This window comes from Bos mutus, chromosome 9, assembly GCF_027580195.1.
Source record: "Bos mutus isolate GX-2022 chromosome 9, NWIPB_WYAK_1.1, whole genome shotgun sequence".
NCBI lineage: Eukaryota > Metazoa > Chordata > Mammalia > Artiodactyla > Bovidae > Bos > Bos mutus.
Genome location: NC_091625.1, coordinates 28,528,379 through 28,547,835, shown reverse-complemented (window position 1 = coordinate 28,547,835; position 19,457 = coordinate 28,528,379). Strand labels below are relative to the sequence as shown.

Below are 19,457 nucleotides of genomic sequence, written 5' to 3'. Positions count from 1 at the left end.
GTATGCTCAATAGCTCAGTCCTGTCTGTCTCTTTGCCAGCCTGTGGACTGTAGCCCACCAGGCTCCTCTGTCCATGGGATTTCCCAGGCAAGAATACTGGAGTGCGTTGCATTTCCTTTTCCAGGGGATCTTCCCGACCTAGGGATCAAACCTGCATCTCCTGCACTGGGAGGAGAATTCTTTACCAACTCTGCCACCTGGGAAGTTCCCTGGCAAGACACGAAACAGAAAATGGAGGCACCTTGATTCCCATTTCAAAGCCTTTTTTATGAGACACTTTCCCATTAAATTACACAGCATACAAAATAAGAATTTCTCTGTTGGGAAACAAATACACTTGGTAACATTTTTTATGAGGTTAGTAATTCTGGAAGGTTTTTTTCTTCTTCAAAGGAATTCCATATCCTATAAATTTAAATTATATGCTCCTTTATCTTGAAGGGATCAGAATCCTCATAAGTGATATCACAAGGAACACAGAACCCAAGGAAGATTGGGAATCTTGGCTCCTTTGTCAGATTATCTTCAAAAATTCCTTGAAGAATAAAACCCACCAGTTGTATATATGATTTCCATATATAGATTTCCATATGATTTCCATAAATATTTCCATTATCTCTGAAATGCATACAACACAGTTCTGAGACACTGCTCTAACTCAACTGCAAAAATAACCAAGCAAGCAAAGAAAAACCCCAGATAAACAAAAACTGAAACCTAGTGTGAGTGCTAAGTCACTCAAGTCGTGTCTGGTATTTCGGGACCCTGTGGACCCTAGCCTGCCAGGCTTTTCTGTCCATGGGATTCTCCAGGCAAGAATACTGGAGTGAGTTGCCATGCCTTCCTCCAAGGGATCTTTTCCACCCAGGGATCAAACTGACCTCTCCTTTATCTCCTGCATTGGCAGGCGAGTTCTTTACCACTAGTGCCCCTGGGAAGTGCAGTGTTTCTGAGTAGTGGTTCTCAAACGTCACCACAACTTTAGCATCTTGTGGAGGACTTGGACACAAAAGGACTAGGCTTCAGGTCCTGTTTGTGGCTCAACAGCTTTGGGGCAAGTCTATTGGGAAATTTTCACTTCTAACTCAACTTCCCAGATAGTGCTGAGGCTGCTGTTCCAGGGATCACACTCAGATCCACTGTAGTCGAAATCTCTGCTGACCTGGCTCAAATCAAGACACTTGGAGGTTCTCTGCATCACTTCTGAGGAGACCCATACACTTAGGGTTAAGTGGCACTTAGGGGACCCAATCTGCGCGGGGTTGCCTCAAGCACATTCCTTCCGGGACCTGTCGCCGATTTAGAAACAACAATAAACCAGGTAATCGCCAGACAGCTGCTGAAGGTCAAGAGAACGTACTCGTTGAGGAATCGGAATCTAGCACGTGACCGCTGGGCGTTAACAACCGCAGAGGTCTTCTACCTCCTCCCGGATTCCCCAGGTCCCACGGTCCAGGGGAGTCTGCTTACAGCAAGAGTCTCCCAGATCCGTGGCTGCAACTCGCGATGGCGCGGCTGGGGGCGCTTGTCTGTTGCCTGCTAGCCGCCTGGCACTGCCGCCCCGGCCTCGGACTGCCTCTGGCTCCCGCTGGCACTGGTCCCGCGGTGGGTGAGTCGTTGTATCCTTTCCGTCCCTGGAGCTGCCCGAGAGCCGCGGCCACAGCGCATGCGCGAAGCGAGCACAGCGAGTGGGCAGAGGGGCGCCTGCGCCAAGGGCCCGGGATCCGGGACTGTGGCCCCGTTGCGGGACGCGGGGAGGGCGAGGTGACGGAGGCACCAGAGTGCCCGCTCGGCTCGGCGGGGAGATCGGGACTGGCTGACAACAGTGGGGGCACTGCAGGGGCGCTGCTCTTCTCGTGCAGTTGTTTTCACTTTGTGTCTCCATATGTGTTTTGCTCCCGGGCAAAAGGAAGGAAACATTGGGTGTCTCGAGGGAAAAAAGAAGCTGGGGGCTGGATGTCCCGCATTCCCAGGGGCCCCGAATCTGCCCTTGTAGGGCGGGGGAGCTGCCGGGTTTCAATCGCTCAGCAGTGTACATTTCAGTGCGACTCGGAGTTTATTCCATCTTGCTCGCCAAGTTTGGTGACCTTTTCGTCCTACTTCACCAACCACAGCACGGCCGCAGGCACCGCGCTCCCTACTCGTTAGGCTACGTTAGAACGCTCGGGGCCTTCATTTCACTTTACCTGGACGCCCTTGGGTTCTCTGAGGGCAGAGTCAGTTTTATTCATTCCCAACGCCTACCTGGACGGAAGTGATTCTCAAAGTGAAGTCTGGGACCAAGAGCCCCAGCATCACCTAAACGGGTTAAAAGTGCAAGTTTTTAGTCACCCCCAAGTCCCTTGGACTGCAAGGAGATCCAACCAGTTCATTCTAAAGGAGATCAGTCCTGGGTGTTCATTGGAAGGACTGATGCTAAAGCTGAAACTCCAATACTTTGGCCACCTCATGCAAAGAGTTGACTCATTGGAAAAGACCCTGATGCTGGGAGGGATTGGGGGCAGGAGGAGAAGGGGACGACAGAGGATGGGATAGCTGGATGGCATCACCGACTCGATGGACATGAGTTTGAGTAAACTCCGGGAGTTGGTGATGGACAGGGAGGCCTGGCGTGCTGCGATTCATGGGGTCGCAAAGAGTCGGACACGACTGAGCGACTGAACTGAACTGAAGTCTTACTAAATCCGAAACCCCAACCATCCGTGTAACAAACCCTCCAGCTGATTCTGGTAGATGCTGGAGTTTGAGAACCACTGGTCCTGAATAGATAAACGTTGGATGGGAGATGTTATGATGCCATATGAGCCTTCAGTGTCAGGATATCCCCACCTCCCTGACTCATTTTCAAATAGAATTGCTCAGTTATCTGGGCTTCCCAGGGGACTCAGTGGTAAAAAAAACAGCTTTCCAGTGTAGGAGACATGAGTTCAACCTTGGGTTGGGAAGATCCCCTGGAGGAGAGCATGGCAACCCACACCAGTATTCTTGCCTGGAGAATCCTATGGGCTGCAATTCATAGGGTCACAAAGAGTTGGACACAGACTCCGCACACAAGTGCTGGTGGTGGCTCTGTTATCTAGAGGAGGGGGAAATGGGCAAGGTGGAGTTATTTTTATGTTTTGTGGTTTGGGCATAGCTGTCTCTGAAACAGCGCAGTGCTGACTGCTGAGACTGCTTATCTTTATCACTTTACTTTCTCACACGCCTATTTGTCCAAGAGCCAAGTCCTCATGACTCAGCTGCTCATGACTCATTTGAAAGCTAGAACTGTCAGTCTGGTTTCCCAACTGTCCGTCGTAACAAAAAATTGTCCCCAAATACTTATGTATGCTGATTTCTGCTTTCATTAAAGCTGTCTTTCTTCAATTATGTGGCTGTTTAGGATTCTGAGATAAAATGTCCTAGATTGCAGGAGGCCAGCCCTTGGCAAATTCACCTTTTGGTTTTAAGGGTCTGGTTGCTGAAGGCCTCCATGACAGATTTCTGTGGTCTGGTGAATCTCCGCAGCTCCTTGTTTCTGTAAGGAAGCTACTCAGAGTTGTTGCCTGAGGAAGAGACAGGGACAGGGGGAACAGGGTTCAAACACCCAATATACATTTGTGAGAATCTTCTAAAAGATTTAGTCACTAAGCCATGTTTGACTCTTTGAGACCTCATGGACTGTGTGTAGTCCGCCAGGCTCCTCTCTGTCCAGGGGATTTTTCAGGCAAGAATACTGGAATGGGTTGCTATTTCCTTCTCCAGGGATCTTCCTGACCCAGGAATCGAACCTGTGTCACCTGCATTGCAGGTGGATTCTTTACCACTGAGACACATGAGATTTCCCTATTTGCCAAACAAGATGTGATAATTGAGTAGTGAAAAGCATGTTGGACTGTGAACCAGAGAATCTGGGTTGAAGTGTGGGCTCTGCCACAGGCCAGGTTTATAGCCTTGGACACACACACACACAAACAGGATTTTGTATACATTTCATTAGAGGCAGGAGGTGAGGTCTCTAGATGTTTATTATTGATAAATCCCGGGTTAAGAACCTATCAGGGCTCCGTTCTTGGCTTCTCCTTAAAGACACCCTTCAGTGTATCTAAATAATTACCCCCTACTGATATGTTCAGCAGTGCAATGGTAGTGGAAAGAGCACTAGACTGAAAATCTGGAGAGACTGGTTGCATTTCAGCTTTCATTACCGAGTCACCATGTGATCTTGAGGAAATCCTGAATCTTCCTGTGCCTAAATTAAAGAATGTTTACTGGGGACCTACCATAGATCAGATATTTTCTAGATGCTGGGGATGTATAAATCCAGGTAACAGGTTACATCAGACGAGTGTCTTCAATGTGTTTCCAGCTTTGTTTTACAAAAGTTTTGTTTAGAAATGTAATATATTAGTAATTTCCTGTCCCTTACTTGACGCAGTATTTCCTGTAGGTGTGTTACCTGTTTTGCATGAGGCAAGTGAGGTGGAAGGACTGTTATTCTGAAAGGACTTTTGCATGTGAACTAACACGCTGAGGCACTGTGTGCGGTTGTTCAGAACAGTATCAACTCTGGAATCAGATTTCTGGAATTGCTGTCTTAGTTCTGTTGCATATGACGTATGTGATTTGGACTTATCTGTAAAATGAAAATAGTGGTCAGTAAATACATGTAAAGCATAAGAAACAGTATTAAAGTAAGCACTCAATACATTTCCACTACTTGGAAATGAGGAAATTCAGTGTCAAATGCAAACTTGACATTACAAATGAAGAATAATATAACTAATGCTGAGCTTACCAAGTACCAGGCCTTTATTTCTACTAAGTTACTTAACTCTTATTCAGTAGACAATAATATTATTTCCATTTTACAGATGAAACAGGCCAAGATCATACAACTAGATTGGGAAGAAGAGCTTGGGTTTGAAGTCAGGCAGTCTAACTCTGGAGCCCCTATTCATTTTTAATTTTTATTTTTAAAATTATTTATTTATTTTGCTATGTGGCGGGGCATGTGGGACTTTTGTTCCCTAACCAGGACTTGAACCCATGTCCCCAGCTTTGGGAGCACATAGTCTTAACCACTGGACTGCCAGGGAAGTCTGTGGAGCCCCCATTCTTAACCATAACACTATGCTTTTCTGCTTGTAAGTTCACTACACACCTTAACATTCTTTGAATAATATACATATTTACATAAAACTGAGATGCAGTGTATATTTATACCCCAAGAAAGAGCTGTCTCCAGGATAATTCTGAGTTATCTGCCAATCCACTTTATGTGCTGAGTAAAGTAGGTCCAAGCTGGGAAAAAGTTGGAGTACTTTCTGCATTATGGAATAAAATAAATTATTCATGGCAAAAGTTTTCAAATGAGGACTGAATACCAAGTAATTGACCATGAAGACTATTTGAGGACTACTTTGTTCTGGATTTTTTTATCTACCACTTCTTAGCTATGGGCTTAAAATGTGCTATTGTAACAACATCGTGGAGAAACAACATCCCAAATATATATAATATGCCTTTTCCACCTTAAATCAACTGCTTTCAATTTTCTACTTTATTATCCAGCTTTGGGTTTTATTCAAGTATTTTTTCAGGTGCAAACTTAGCTTTTTATTATTTGTATAGATAAAACTTTGTATTCTGCTCATTTTTTCCATGCTCTTGGTGTGGTATGTTGCTACTCTGTCACTTCTGATGTGTTTCCTATTGTAAATTAGTCATTAGCAGATTAAGCTCAAAATTCAAAGCGTGAAAAAGTCTCATGAAGATATATGTAAATCAAACTTGAGGGCAAACTTGAGAGCCTTTCAAAACGGGGGTTCAGATTTTGGCTGTCCTGTTTCTAAAGCTGTATATACTAGAGCAAATGTTATAATTGACCCATTATTAATTTCTCAACTCTAAATAGGAACAGGGATTCCTGCTTAAGAAGTAGTTTTGAGAATGAAATTGCATAGTATATTTCAGTTGTTTCCACAATGTCTGGCATATGGTGAATACTTAATAAAGAGGGCTGCTACTATGCTTATTAGTACTAGTGTTTCCTTCAATGAAAGAATCTTTGTCAAGATGATTTCCAAGCAAGGGTGCTATCAAATGGTTCCTGGGCTTCTCCCTGAAAACCCAAATGGAAGCATCTTCTTTAACAAATGCTTCCCTTAATGTTATTATTAACATTTTAGACTGTGTATAATAGAAGATGTTCCTCTATTAAATAGCTTTTGAGAACCTCTAGCAATGGCTATTTTTGGCTGAAAGCTAAAGACTCATTTTCCATTAATGTTGAGAGGCAAGGTTTTACACGAAATTAGGAGCAAGATTTTTTTCGTTATAAGTTCTGAAATCTCTTTCCTGGTGGCTCAGACAGTAAAGAATCTGCCTGTGATGCGGATACATGGGTTGGGAAGATCCCCTAGAGAAGGCAATGGCTACCCATTTCCGTATTCTTGCCTGGAGAATTCCATGAACACAGGAGCCTGGCTGGCTACAGTCCATGCTGTGGCAAAGAGTCAGACGTGACTGAGCGACTAACATACATACAAACATCTGCAATCTCTTCACTGTGTAACCCTAACAAAACACATCATATTTTTATGTCCATTTTTCTACAAGAAGAAAATAATTTCTAAAACATTAAGTTCTATAAGGAAGAAGATATGCTTCTTCCTTAAGCATATTAAGCTTCTTCCTTAATAAGCATATTAAGATACAATATATGGGATTATTATGGACTTCCCAGAAAGGGGTTTCCATGTATATCACTATGAAAACTTATGTTTGTTATCAGGTCATTGTTAAGTAGTCACGCTGTCACTGATTTCATCAATTTTGTTGTGTGCAAGTAGTGAATTCTGGTAAAATCTTCATACTATCTTTAGAGTCAGTATTTCTCACAGGGAAAGACTGTGCTTAATTTCAGGGCATATGGATATTTGGGCTTCCCCGGTGGCACTAGTAGTAAAGAATCCACCTGCCAATGTAGGAGATGCAAGTGACGTGGGTTTGATCCCTGGGGTGGGAAGATCCTCTGGAGAAGGAAGTGTAAATCCATTCCAGTATTCTTTCCTGGGAAATGTCATGGACAGATGAGCCAGGAGGGCTACAGTCCCTGGGTTCACAAAAAGTTGGACAGGACTACTGAGCTACTCAGCACATGGATATTTAAATTGCTAAGGCTTTCCTCTAACACAGAATGGAACTCCTGTTTCATCTTACTGTAAATATTTGTATGGGAATTCCAAAAGAGAAGTAGGTTTAACACCACTTGTTTTCTCATCAACAGGACAGTTTTGGCACGTGACGGACTTCCACTTAGATCCTACTTACCACATCACAGGTGACCACACGAAAGTGTGCGCTTCCTCCAAAGGTGCAGAAGCCTCAGATCCTGGTCCTTTTGGAGATGTAATGTGTGATTCTCCATATCGTCTCATTTTTTCAGCACTTGATTTTATTAAAAATTCAGGACAAAAAGTATCTTTTATGATATGGACAGGGTGAGTGATTACATAAATATCATATAGTTACTGAGTATATATCTACAGTGTCCTAAGCTTCATTAAGATGTTGAATTTCATCAGAAACTTAATTTACATGTTAAGAATTATTGGTGCTTAAAAAATACTAGATCAAATAAGTCAGCATTATTAGGCATAAGAAAAACTTTCAAAGTCCCAGTTTTATTTGTTTAGAATATATCCTCTAGAAATATGTCCATATTAACTAAGAGATGAGTTTATAAATAGCTTTTTGTGTCATTATCTTGAGATGTTTATTAATGTGATAATAAGTCTTGGTTAAATAATCAAAAAACAAAAGTCAGCAATGGGAATTAACCTGTGATAGCGATTTTACAAACATCATCTTCTGGTGGTGTAGTTAACTAATTCTATTCATCACGACAGAGTGAAGAGTTCTGTATTTCCTGTACCCGCAATAATGATCATGGCCTTATTTTAACTTATACGTTGTAACTCGTTCAATCTCCGCAATAGAAATTGTTATTATTCTTCCCATTTTACAGATAAGGACATTAAGGCCCTGAGCATCTAAGTAGCTTGTCCAAGTGCTCACAGCTATAAGAGGGCAAACCTGGCACTTTTGGCCCTGGAGTCTGTGCTTTTAATTACTAAGCATTTTTGCCTCTTATAAATCTTCAGTCAGGCAGTGAAATAGGCTGACATTTTCAGTTTATCTTTTGTATTTCACAGGTTTTCTTTTTCTTTAGGGTTCTCAGTGGAACAAAAGTAAGTGCAGAGTAGTTTATCAGCTCTTTATCATCTGTTGATTTATGGTTGACTTCGACAATGACACTTCAGCAAAGCTTTACACAAGAGTCTAGTGACTTTTTATAGAAGCCGATTTTGTTTTCTATGATTCTGTCTTCTTTGCAGGGATAGCCCACCTCATGTTCCAGTGCTTGAACTCTCAACAGACAAAGTCATAAATGTGATTGCTAATATCACGACCACTATCCAGCGTCTCTTTCCAAATCTCCAGGTTTTCCCTGCATTGGGTAATCATGACTACTGGCCACAGGTAAATTTGACCACAACTTCTGGAAATGCTTGAAGGATTTTCCCCATCAGTAGTGTCAAAGTTTTGCAACTAACTGGTTGATAACAGAGCATGGGATCAGGGCTTGTGGAAGTAGAGTGTGCTCTTAACACTAACCATCAAGGATGGCAAGACACATGGTTTGGGGACTTAAAACTGACTCTTAATAGTTCAAAAAAGTTATGTCCATAGTGGGGTTTTGGAAGCAGATTATTAGTTGATGGGTTATTAATTTGTGATTTCCTTCTTATTCTTCCTCAGTTTTTTTTTTTTTAATTATTTTGTTCATTTTAATTTTCATGTTCAGGCTAGCATAAAAAGGTTAATATTGACAAATGTTTACATACTTTAGAATTTCTATTAGACATACTAAGCTACTCATGCTCTGATCTAAGCTGGATTGTGATTAAAAACAAAGCATAGAGAATTATCTTCCCTTCTATGGGAAGGGAAGAAGGGAAGGGAAGTCCATGTTCAAAATATAATTCAAGGCAGAGAGTATGTTCAGAATATTTTTAATGTCTGATACAACTTAGGCTTCAACCTTTATTAGAGTGGCTGTTTTATTAAACAGCCTGTGCATAACAGTCGGATAGCAGTTCCAGTAACAGGGATCTGCTGTAGCAGTGTAGAATCTTACATTTGTTCAGATTCAAGAGATCTTAGAGATTATTACAGGGCTTGACAAACCAGGGCCTGTGGTCAGGATATGGCCTCACAGTTGATTTTGTAAATAAAAGTTTTATTGGAATAGAGCCATGGCTGTTCTTTCTGTTTTACCTGCGGTGGATTGTGTACTGTGACAGCAGAGAATAGTTACCATATTGATTATATGACCCCGAAGCCTAAAGTATTATTATTTGACCCTGTATAGAAACAGTTTGCTGACCCTTGGTCTAGATTAACTCTTCAGTTTATAAATGAGGAAACTGAGGCCCAGAACTGTGCTCGTTTAACTGCTCAGTCACTCAGTGGCAGAGCCCACATCCTGTATCTTTTGTGTTCAGCTGAACAAACATCCTTTCACAGGTACTTTGCTCTTGCCAGACTAACGTATCAGCATTTCCTGAACATGGTGTTTACTTTCATGCCTTTCTTTGTCTGCGTTTGCTCTGTGTTTAGAATATCTTTTCCATCTCATGTCAAAAGACTGCTTAATAAGGGTCTTGATTATATTAGTTAATTAATCTAAATACTGTGACTTTGAAAGTTGCACTTTAGGACAAGCTTAAGTGACTTCCTGGGTCTGGCCTCTAGTCTTGAGATGAATAATATGTGAGTCTTGGTGACAGTCAGCCTCTTAACATAGTGATCAGCTTTTGTTACTGTTGAAACATGAGACCACACAGAGCAGAGGGCTGGAGGTGGACAGTCTCCAGGAACCAGAGGTTACACACATTGTTTTTATAAGCTTTAGGTGACAGACTGCTGTAATGGAAACCTGTGGGGTTTAGTGTCACATTCATTAGAATTTAAAAACCTGTCCTGCTTCTAATAGCTGAGCAACTTGAGTAATGCATGTAATTATCCCTGATCATTTGTAAACAAGAGCAGTAATACTTAACCTTGCAAAGTTTTGGGGAGAATTAGTGATGCTCATGCGAAGAGTTGACTCATTGGAAAACACTCTGATGCTGGGAGGGATTGAGGACAAGAGGAGAAGGGGACGACAGAGGATGAGATGGCTGGATGGCATCACTGACTCAATGGATGTGAGTCTCAGTGAACTCCGGGAGTTGGTGATGGACAGGGAGGCCTGGTGTGCTGCGATTCCTGGGGTCGCAAAGAGTCGGACACGACTGACTGATCTGATCTGATCTGATCTGAGTGATGCTCGGTGGAAAGGGCATAGTTTCCTACCTGGCACATTATAAGCCCTCAGTCAGTGGAGTGGTGGTAGCATGAAGCAGGGACACGGGACACGTGTTTCCTAACTCCTCTGAGGATTGGTTTCATTTTACTTTTTTCTTTGCTTTCTTTTTGTGAAGCCAAATCATATAATAATTCAAAGATATAGGTACTATCGAAGTCTAAAATATATCCTATTACATGTATAACTAGGATAAATTGGGCAGCCTTTTACCTTAAACAGCTAATTTTTTCCTCTTTCTGGCTTGTGATCTTGTATCTGAAAATCTTCTTTCTACTATTTTGCCATCTTTCCTTCCATCCCAGTTTCAGGAATGTCAAATGTAACATGAAAGCCCCACAACAAATTCACCTAGAGGCTACTCATATCTGAGATAAAATTCTGGTGAATGTTAGTAATAAATAAATTGGATGTGTTATTTCTCCCATCAACGTGTATATAAACATAGCTACATAAACATACAGACACAAGTTCCCACCCATTATGTCAGAAGTAGATATTCATATGGACAGCCCAAGGATTTCTTCCCATTACTACTCAAGGAAGCAGCCCAGACCAGCATCCTTATATACTCCTACACTGGCAAAGCTGGTGCCGCCTAACTGTGGGTGGTACCACTTCCCATTGTGCAATGGATAATTGGATATAAAAGTGATGGTAGAAAGATGTGGAATTTATATCTAGCTCTGGAACTGATGCTTACTCCTTGGAAGGAAAGTTATGACCGACCTAGATAGCATATTCAAAAGCAGAGACATTACTTTGCCAACAAAGGTCCATCTAGCCAAGGCTATGGTTTTTCCAGTGGTCATGTATGGATGTGAGAGTTGGGCTGTGAAGAAAGCTGAGCACCAAAGAATTGATGCTTTTGAACTGTGGTGTTGGAGAAGACTCTTGAGAGTCCCTTGGACTGCAAGGAGATCCAACCAGTCCATTCTAAAGGAGATCAGCCCTGGAATTTCTTTGGAAGGAATGATGCTAAAGCTGAAAGTCCAGTACTTTGGCCACGTCATGCGAAGAGTTGACTCATTGGAAAAGACTCTGATGCTGGCAGGGATTGGGGGCAGGAGGAGAAGGGCACGACAGAGGATGAGATGGCTGGATGGCATCACTGACTTGATGGACGTGAGTCTGAGTGAACTCCAGGAGTTGGTGATGGATAGGGAGGCCTGGTGTGCTGCGATTCATGGGGTCACAAAGAGTCGGACACAACTGAGCGACTGAACTGAACTGGAACTGACAAGCTCTCCCTGAATAAATCACGTAACTCTGGTGCTCATATTTCTCATGTTTAAAGTAGAGAGAAAAGTCTAGGGTAATGTTTATATAATTTTGACTCTACATGACTATACCAGTATCTTGGCATCCATCCTGAAGTAAACAAATGGCTAAAATGTTAGGCTTTTTTATGATGATGATGCTTACCAATGTTTTATTAGGATTTAGATTGGGCAAAGCCACTGTGTAGCTTTCAGACAGATCACTCCAATCTCTGACACAAACTGAAAATATACTTTGAATAATTACCTTCAGTTAAAAGAAGTCATTTGCTTACAACTTTCCCTGAATATAGTTATATTTTAATCATGTATTCAGTTCAGTATTAGGCATATGTATTAGGAACTAATGTGACTTGAATGTCATTTTTAAAAAGGTAAAGCATTTTAATTAATGACGTCAGTGAAACTCCTTGAAGAAATAGGTCTGGGTCACCAATATACAGAGGGAAATGAAGAAAGTGAAGAAAATGGCTTCAGTTTTTTAGTATAATTTTTTGAAAAGAAAATAGAAATAATCACTCAATTTCACAAATGATTTCTGAGTTTTTATTCAGTATCTATTTTCTTGAAGCTTTATTTTTCTTGTCTAGAGCTTATGTCACCATAAGGGTTCTTTAATAATGATATGATAAAGTAGGATGATAAAAATACTGTCTAATATATTATACATATAATATTTAGAAAATCAAAATGATATGATTTAGGCTAACATGAAGAGTTGTTGTTTAGTCACTGAGTCGTGTCTCTTTGCGACCCCATGGACTGCAGCACGCCAGGCTTCCCTGTCCTTCACTATCTCCCAGAGTTAGCTCAAATTCATTCCATTGAGTCGGTGATGCTATCTATCTCATCCTCTGCCACCCTCTTCTCCTTTTGGCTTCAGTCTTTCCCAGCATCAGGGTCTTTTCCAGTGAGTCGGCTCTTTGCATCAGGTGGCCAGAGTATTAGAACTTCGGCTTCAGCATCAGTCTTTCCAATGAATATTCAGGGTTGACATAAAGAGACTTCAAATCAAAAACATGTGGTTATAAGTCTTCTTTCAAGAAGTTAAAATGCTTTATACTAGTGTTAACATTTCAGAGGACTTTGTTTAATTCTGAAATCATGATGTTTTCTCCACTTCCTAGGAATGCTACACCAGAACTTAAATTTTCAGGGGCAAAGTAGCCTTCAGTGTCTAATGAGCACACTCCCACATCAATTTTGTACTTCAGTTATGCCAAAACAAGGGCTTTTTTCTGTATACGGCACCATGTTGGTGTCTGGGCCATTGTTTTTACTTTGATTCCCTTTCCTATCAACTTGATGAAATCATTCTTCAAGGTCTGGTTCAAATGCTCTTCTCACTCTCCCTGCTGACTCTCTAGGGCAGCCTTGATTATTCTTGTTTCTCCACTCACCAGATCCTTGCGATGGTTCCTAGCACACTGTCTTATAGATGGCTGCTTGCATTTTGTTCTCCATCTCCCCAACAAAGCCATAAATTCCTTGAAAAATTAAGTATATCTAGTATTCCAGCATCTCCAGATGCCTCCTATGGTAGTAATCTCTCAAGTCATGTTTAAATTAATTCATCCATGTATCTTCAGAGTTTCAATGTTGGATTATATTGTTTGTGGCCAGGATCAACTGCCTGTAGTCAACAGCAAAGTGTACAATGCAGTAGCAAACCTCTGGAAACCATGGCTGACTGAAGACGCTATTACTACTTTAAGGAAAGGTAAGTGAAAGATTTACTCAGCCTTATTTTATCTCTGTTTTTGTCCAGTTAATATCGTTTGGACTTAGATGTTTAGTGTTTGTTTGGGTGTGCCAATTCTGAAGAGTCTCTGTGCCCAGTTTTCCGAGAGGCCTTACCATGTTTGAAAGCCGAGGAGTGGCGTGGATGGTGAGTGGGCCAAGGTCCACTAACTCTGAAAGCGCCCTGACAGCAGTGTTCTGTCACTGGCTCACTGGTTCACAGCTATGCATTTAAGCCCCATCTCACCTGAGAGTCTAGCAGCTTTGATTTATCTGCTATTGTATCTTCAGTGTTCTCATTCTTTAGATTTTAGATTTCATTGTATCTCTTAATTCCCCAAATATACAAAGGTAGAAGTTGATTTGTTAATCGTTCCTTGATAAAAATCAGTACCTCATTGCCTAGTTATCTTTTCATAAGAATGTTAAATACAACTGTTGTGACCTCAGTATGTGGAAGTGGCAGCTCTGGAATTGACACAGAGAAGGTTTTCAGTGTTTGTTAAATCTGATTCTTATCCAATGATAAGCCTATTTAAGTGCAAACGAGGCAATGAGAAATAAGTATAACCTTCCTGAAAGGATTGTAAACCTTAATTAAGATTTTTGCTTTCACAGTGTCTATGTATCTGTGTATTATTTTAGTAATAGAATATGTTTAAAATTTGTTTTTATAGGTGGCTTTTATACACAGAAAGTTTCAAATAATCCGAAACTTCGGATCATCAGTCTCAACACAAACTTATACTATGGCCCAAATTCCGTGACCCTAAATCAGACTGATCCAGCAAATCAATTTGAATGGCTAGAAAATACACTGAACATCTCTCAGCAAAATAAAGAGAAGGTAGATGCCATAGACCAACATCACTGGGGATAAACAGAGGGTTATACTTGTGAATTTATTAGACTTGCAAGAGGTCAGGTATTAATAAAAGTATTAAAATTTAAAGATGTTCTTGCATGAAACAGTTCATGATTTGCTCTTTTGTTGATGCCAGTTTTGTTTTATTTTGCTCTAAGGCTTGATCAGTTCAGTTCAGTTCAGTCGCTCAGTCATGTCCTTCTCTTTTCGATCCCATGGACTGCAGCATGGTCACAGTTACCTAATATCATAATGTCCAGGGGATCTTCCCAACCCAGGGATCAAACCCACGTCTCTCATGTCTCCTGCATTGGTAGGCGGGTTCGTTACCACTAGCGCCACCTGGGAAGACTATTATATCATAAACCATGCAGTGTAAATAGACAAGTATAAATTTAAGACCATTAATAGTTTCATAATTTCTCCTTTTTTGATAAATGAGTAGGAGAGATGGTGTATTTGTTTTCTAAAGTTTAATTAGTGTACTTTCAATCTTGGGTATCTAAATGTCTTTTTGTTATGATAAATGTGCAGAAAGAATCCCATCAGTCCTCTTTGTGTTTCTCTCCCCAGGTGTACATCATAGCTCATGTTCCAGTGGGGTATCTGCCTTATGCAAGGGGCATCTCAGCAATGAGAAAATACCATAATGAGAAATTGATAGACATTTTTAGAAAATACAGTGACATCATTGCAGGACAATTTTATGGACATACTCACAGAGATAGTATTATGGTTCTTTCAGATAAAAAAGGTAATAGAATGTTCTATTTGTATCCATTTGCTACACAAAATAGTGAATATTAACTTTTACTGATCCAATAAATTTAAAGTTTATTAAATCTACTTGCCAGCACTAGCTTGTTCTCACTTACCTTCAATGAATATATATATAGTCCTATAGCGTGTAAGACTATATCTAGTCCAATTGCTGGACTTCTTATTAACTTCCCAAAGCCATCACCATCTGATCGCTGTTGACCCAAAAGCCTCTGAAACCTTCAGCTCACTCCAATGTTCTTTTAGGTCTGAAAGCTTAGAGAAGCACTGTTTTTGTTTTACTTGTGAGACTCAAGATTCTTTCTTTCTTTTTTTTTTATTCATTTATTTTTAATTGGAGGCTAATTATAATATTGTGGTGGGTTTTGCCATACTTTAAAAAAAATGTATTTATTTTTGACTGCGCTGGGTCTTTGCTGCTGCGTGCAGGCTTCTCTAGTTGTGGGGTGCATGCTTCTCATTGCTGTGGCTTCTCTTGCTGGGGAGTACAGGCCCTAGGGTGTGCGGGCTTCAGTAGTTATGGCACACAGGCTTAGTTGTCCCTCAGCATGTGGACTCTTCCTGGACCAGGGACCAAACCTGTGTCCCCTGCATCTGTAGGTGGATGGATTCTTAACCGCTGGACCACCAGGGAAGTCCTCAAGTTTCTTTTGCTATGACTAGTTTTACTTAGAATTTAAAGAGCAAAGCACAGTTTACTGTGGTTTAAAGTAAAATATATTAAGCTCTTAACTTTAAAGTGCTTACCAACATGGTCATCTACTCAGCATTAAAAGAAAAAAAACAGAAGGAGCACTTGCGTTAAATAAGACAATGATTATCTATTCTTAAAGATAACTTCTGAATGAAGGCAGAAAACTGAGAGTTAACAAAATAAAAGTTTTGATTTTTTAGTAGTCAGCCAGGATAAAAATCAATATATATATATATATTTCAGTAATTGGAGAACATTTTTGAAATGTTTTGCCTTTTTCATCTAGGATGACTGGACTTGGTAAAAAATGACCATTTTTCAGCCTTTGATAGCTTTTTTACTCAGAAAGAAATTTAGTCCTATAATAGACATAAAACATGGTGACACTTTAATCAAATTCTTATTATGTAATTATTGGAATATTGTCATAGGTGGAGTACAAAAAAACTAGCCTTGTATTTTTCATGTGTGTATATTTGTAATAAGTTGGATATTTTTATCATGAAAAATTTCAAATATATATAAAAGCAGAGATATTCAAATATCTATCAAGATTTGTTTTACCCATGATTCTTTTTTTTTTGAGGTATTTGAAAGTAAATGTCAAACATTAAATGTATTTCAACACTACATGAATCACACATTGGTAAAATATTTGGATAACAACATAATCATAATTCCATTAACTTAACTAACAAAACCAACAATAATTCTTTTAATCTCCTTCCTAATAAAACTTTCCCTGTTTTCTCAAAAGTGTCTCTTTACTGTTGTTTTAAATCAGGATCCATCAAGCATCATGCATTATTTGACTGTTTAATCTGAAACTTTTTAATATTATTAAGCTCAATTGTTAAAAACACATACATTTATGTACATATGTTTTGTCTAGGAAAGCCAGTAAATTCTTTGTTTGTGGCTCCTGCTGTTACTCCAGTGAGAAGTATTTTAGAGAGACTGACCAACAATCCTGGTGTCAGACTATTTCAGTATGATCCTCGTGATTATAAATTATTGGTAAGTTGGTGTAACTTTTAGAATTGACTTCATAGTTTTGCATGTCTATGTAGTTTTCATCAGTTTAGTTGAATGTTTTCAACACAGCTACTATAAGTTGTACTTTATGTTGAAATCTCAAGATGTCTTCTTTTTTTGTGTTTTGAATGTCAGCTTTATATCAATTCACCTTCAAAAGGCTAGGCATTTAGTTTATGAATACTGTACCTTTCAACAAATATGTAATTTGAAAAGAATTTCTCAGGTAAAGTCTATACTGATGGAACTGCATTTTTCTTCTAGGTAAATTTAGTAAGCAACAGTTCTATTATTCCCTGGAGCATGTTTTTACAAAAAACAATAGTGCAGGAGAAATCTGGTTTTAATCCATCAACTTTAAATTAAGAAAGATAATACAACAATTGACTGATAAGAATAGTCCAAAAGAAATGTTTTACAGCTATTAGTTGCCTATTCTTAGATCTGAAACTCATGTGTATGTGTATACACTGACATAGAAAGATGTACCTGCTATAACACTATGTCGTTTTTTAAAGTGCAAAATAGTTTGTATAGTGTGATCTCATTTTATGAAAAAATGAAAAAGATAGTAAAAAGAAATCAAATACCTGTATTTCTTTTGTACATACAGTCTGGAACAGCACGCATACACTGGAGTGCTGGTAAACGTTTAATGGCTGGCTCACTGGGGGGTGGAAAGTGCTTTGTTTTGTAGTGTTTGCCAATTTCCATGGCATAAATACTCCCCAAATGGCCAATTTCAAGCTGCGGTAATGATATAAACTAGCTTGGAGTTTCCTGAAAATTTGACAGCATTTGTGGGCTTGTACAGCCACCTGCTGCATATAACTGATTTATAGACAGTTGTTAGCAGTGGTTACTTCTGAGGTGTATAAACTGAAGGCTTTTTATTCTGTATATCTTTCTGTATAGTTGGATTATTTTCTATTGGATTATTTTCTATTATATTCTTTCATTCTATTTTACATGAACAAAACAATATAGATTTTTCTATCGGGACTCTTTTTCCTTAAAAACGATTCTCAGTTTTTAAATTGACTACACTTTAAAATTAAGAAGATAACATAAATGCTAATAAGAACTCTACTTGCTATGCAGTATGTTATATGCCAAAATATGAACCAGGCTTTATTACTCTTTTTAACTATTTTTTAACTATAGGATATGCTGCAGTATTACTTGAACCTGACAGATGCTAATCTAAAGGGAGAATCCAATTGGAAGCTGGAGTATAACCTGACCCAGGCCTATGACATTCAAGATTTGCAGCCAAAAAGTTTGTATAAGTTAGCTAAACAATTTGCAATCCAAGAGAGTAAACAGTTCGTAAAATACTACAAATACTTCTTTGTGAGTTACGACAGCAGTGTAATTTGTCAGGGAAAATGTAAGATCTTTCAGATTTGTGCAATTATGAATCTTGATGTTATTTCTTATACAGATTGCTTCAGACAATATCATATGAAGCACAGATTGTAATATTTCACAGTTGGTTCTCTTTGATAATGAAACGATGCTCTGCTTCTGAGATCAGTTTGTGGAAACTGTTATGCAAATCTTTGTGAGTTACTGAGTGGACAGGAATAATTCCTGTCTTTGCTTTTTTATGATGCAGAAATGTAGCACTCTCAATTTTTATTATATCAAATGTATTTAAATTGCCCATCACTAGAATGATGTTTGAATGTAAACACCCTATCTTCCAGGACTTCCTAGGTGGCTCAATTGTAAAGAACCTGTCTGCCAATGCCAAGGCAGGAGACTCAGGAAATGCAGGTTCAATCCCTGGGTCAGGAAGTTCTCCTGGAGTAGGAAATGGCAACCTGCTCCAGTATTCTTGCTTGAAAATTCCATGGACAGAGGAGCTTGGTGGGCTACAGTCCATGGGGTCCGAAAGAGTGGGATACAACTGAACACGCACGCACCCTATCTTCCAGTTTACATAATTGTACCTAATTTATACTGTTGTTGAAATTGTCATTTATACAATAAAACAAATTATTTTTCCTTAAGAAGAATGAATTATTTTTAACATGGTCATTTTCAGTTTTTAATTCACTCTCTTGGAAACTTCATGTGTAAACTCAGGTTCAAACTGTTTTAAGTATCATGAGGTTAACCCTGTTTTTGCATTGTCTGTGCTCTTGAGAAAACACCAAGTTCACATTAGAGCTGTCTCTGATTCTATGAGACATCACGGGACAGGACTTCATTACCTGTCTCCACTCTGTGAGTGAAGGAGAGCCCTTTTTAGTACTGCTAGGTTTTAAGGAAGAGAATGTTGCAGGAGAATGGCTAAACAGAATATTTTATCAAACTTTAAAAAGGGCAGAGATATTGATAGTATAGATTGCTTGGAGATATATGTAACAGATCCCCCCAAAAGAGGTATGTTGGTAAATCAAATACAAGAATGTTGGAGGTTAATGAATGGGAAAGTTGATTGGGGAGAGATATATAAGAGGACTTAAATGCATTGGGAAAGTTTTATTTCCTAATTCAGTCAGTGGCTATGTTGATGTTAGCTCTATATTTTTCTTCAGTTCAGTTCAGTTGCTCAGTCATGTCAGACTCTGTGATAGCATGGACTGCTGCACGCCAGGCCTCCCTGTCCATCATCAACTCCTGGAGTTTACTCAAACTCAT

At 39.6% G+C, this 19,457-nt stretch overlaps 1 protein-coding gene across 2 annotated transcripts; it reads left to right on the top strand.

Annotated features, from left to right (window-relative positions):
* The first annotated feature begins 1,099 nt into the window (after positions 1-1,099).
* Positions 1,100-18,841, top strand: SMPDL3A (sphingomyelin phosphodiesterase acid like 3A). Of its 2 annotated transcripts, none has more exons than XM_070376352.1 (8): positions 1,100-1,321; positions 7,271-7,484; positions 8,382-8,526; positions 13,318-13,414; positions 14,112-14,281; positions 14,873-15,053; positions 16,666-16,790; positions 17,973-18,841. In XM_070376352.1, exons 2-8 carry the CDS (start codon positions 7,396-7,398, stop codon positions 18,288-18,290), a joined length of 1,125 nt encoding a protein of 374 aa, XP_070232453.1. In that variant the 5' UTR covers positions 1,100-1,321; positions 7,271-7,395; the 3' UTR covers positions 18,291-18,841. The 2 variants fall into 2 exon arrangements, with proteins under 2 accessions (XP_070232453.1, XP_005890177.1); XM_005890115.3 differs by lacking the exon at positions 1,100-1,321 and adding an exon at positions 1,452-1,609.
* The last annotated feature ends 616 nt before the right edge of the window (positions 18,842-19,457 follow it).

Coding starts and splice junctions, on each gene's coding strand:
- SMPDL3A (XM_005890115.3), top strand. CDS start 1,507: ATGGCGCGGCTGGGGGCGCTTGTCTGTTGCCTGCTAGCCGCCTGGCAC. Junction 8,527..13,317: donor ATCATGACTACTGGCCACAG/GTAAATTTGACC, acceptor GTTTGTGGCCAG/GATCAACTGCCTGTAGTCAA. Junction 16,791..17,972: donor CTCGTGATTATAAATTATTG/GTAAGTTGGTGT, acceptor TTTTAACTATAG/GATATGCTGCAGTATTACTT.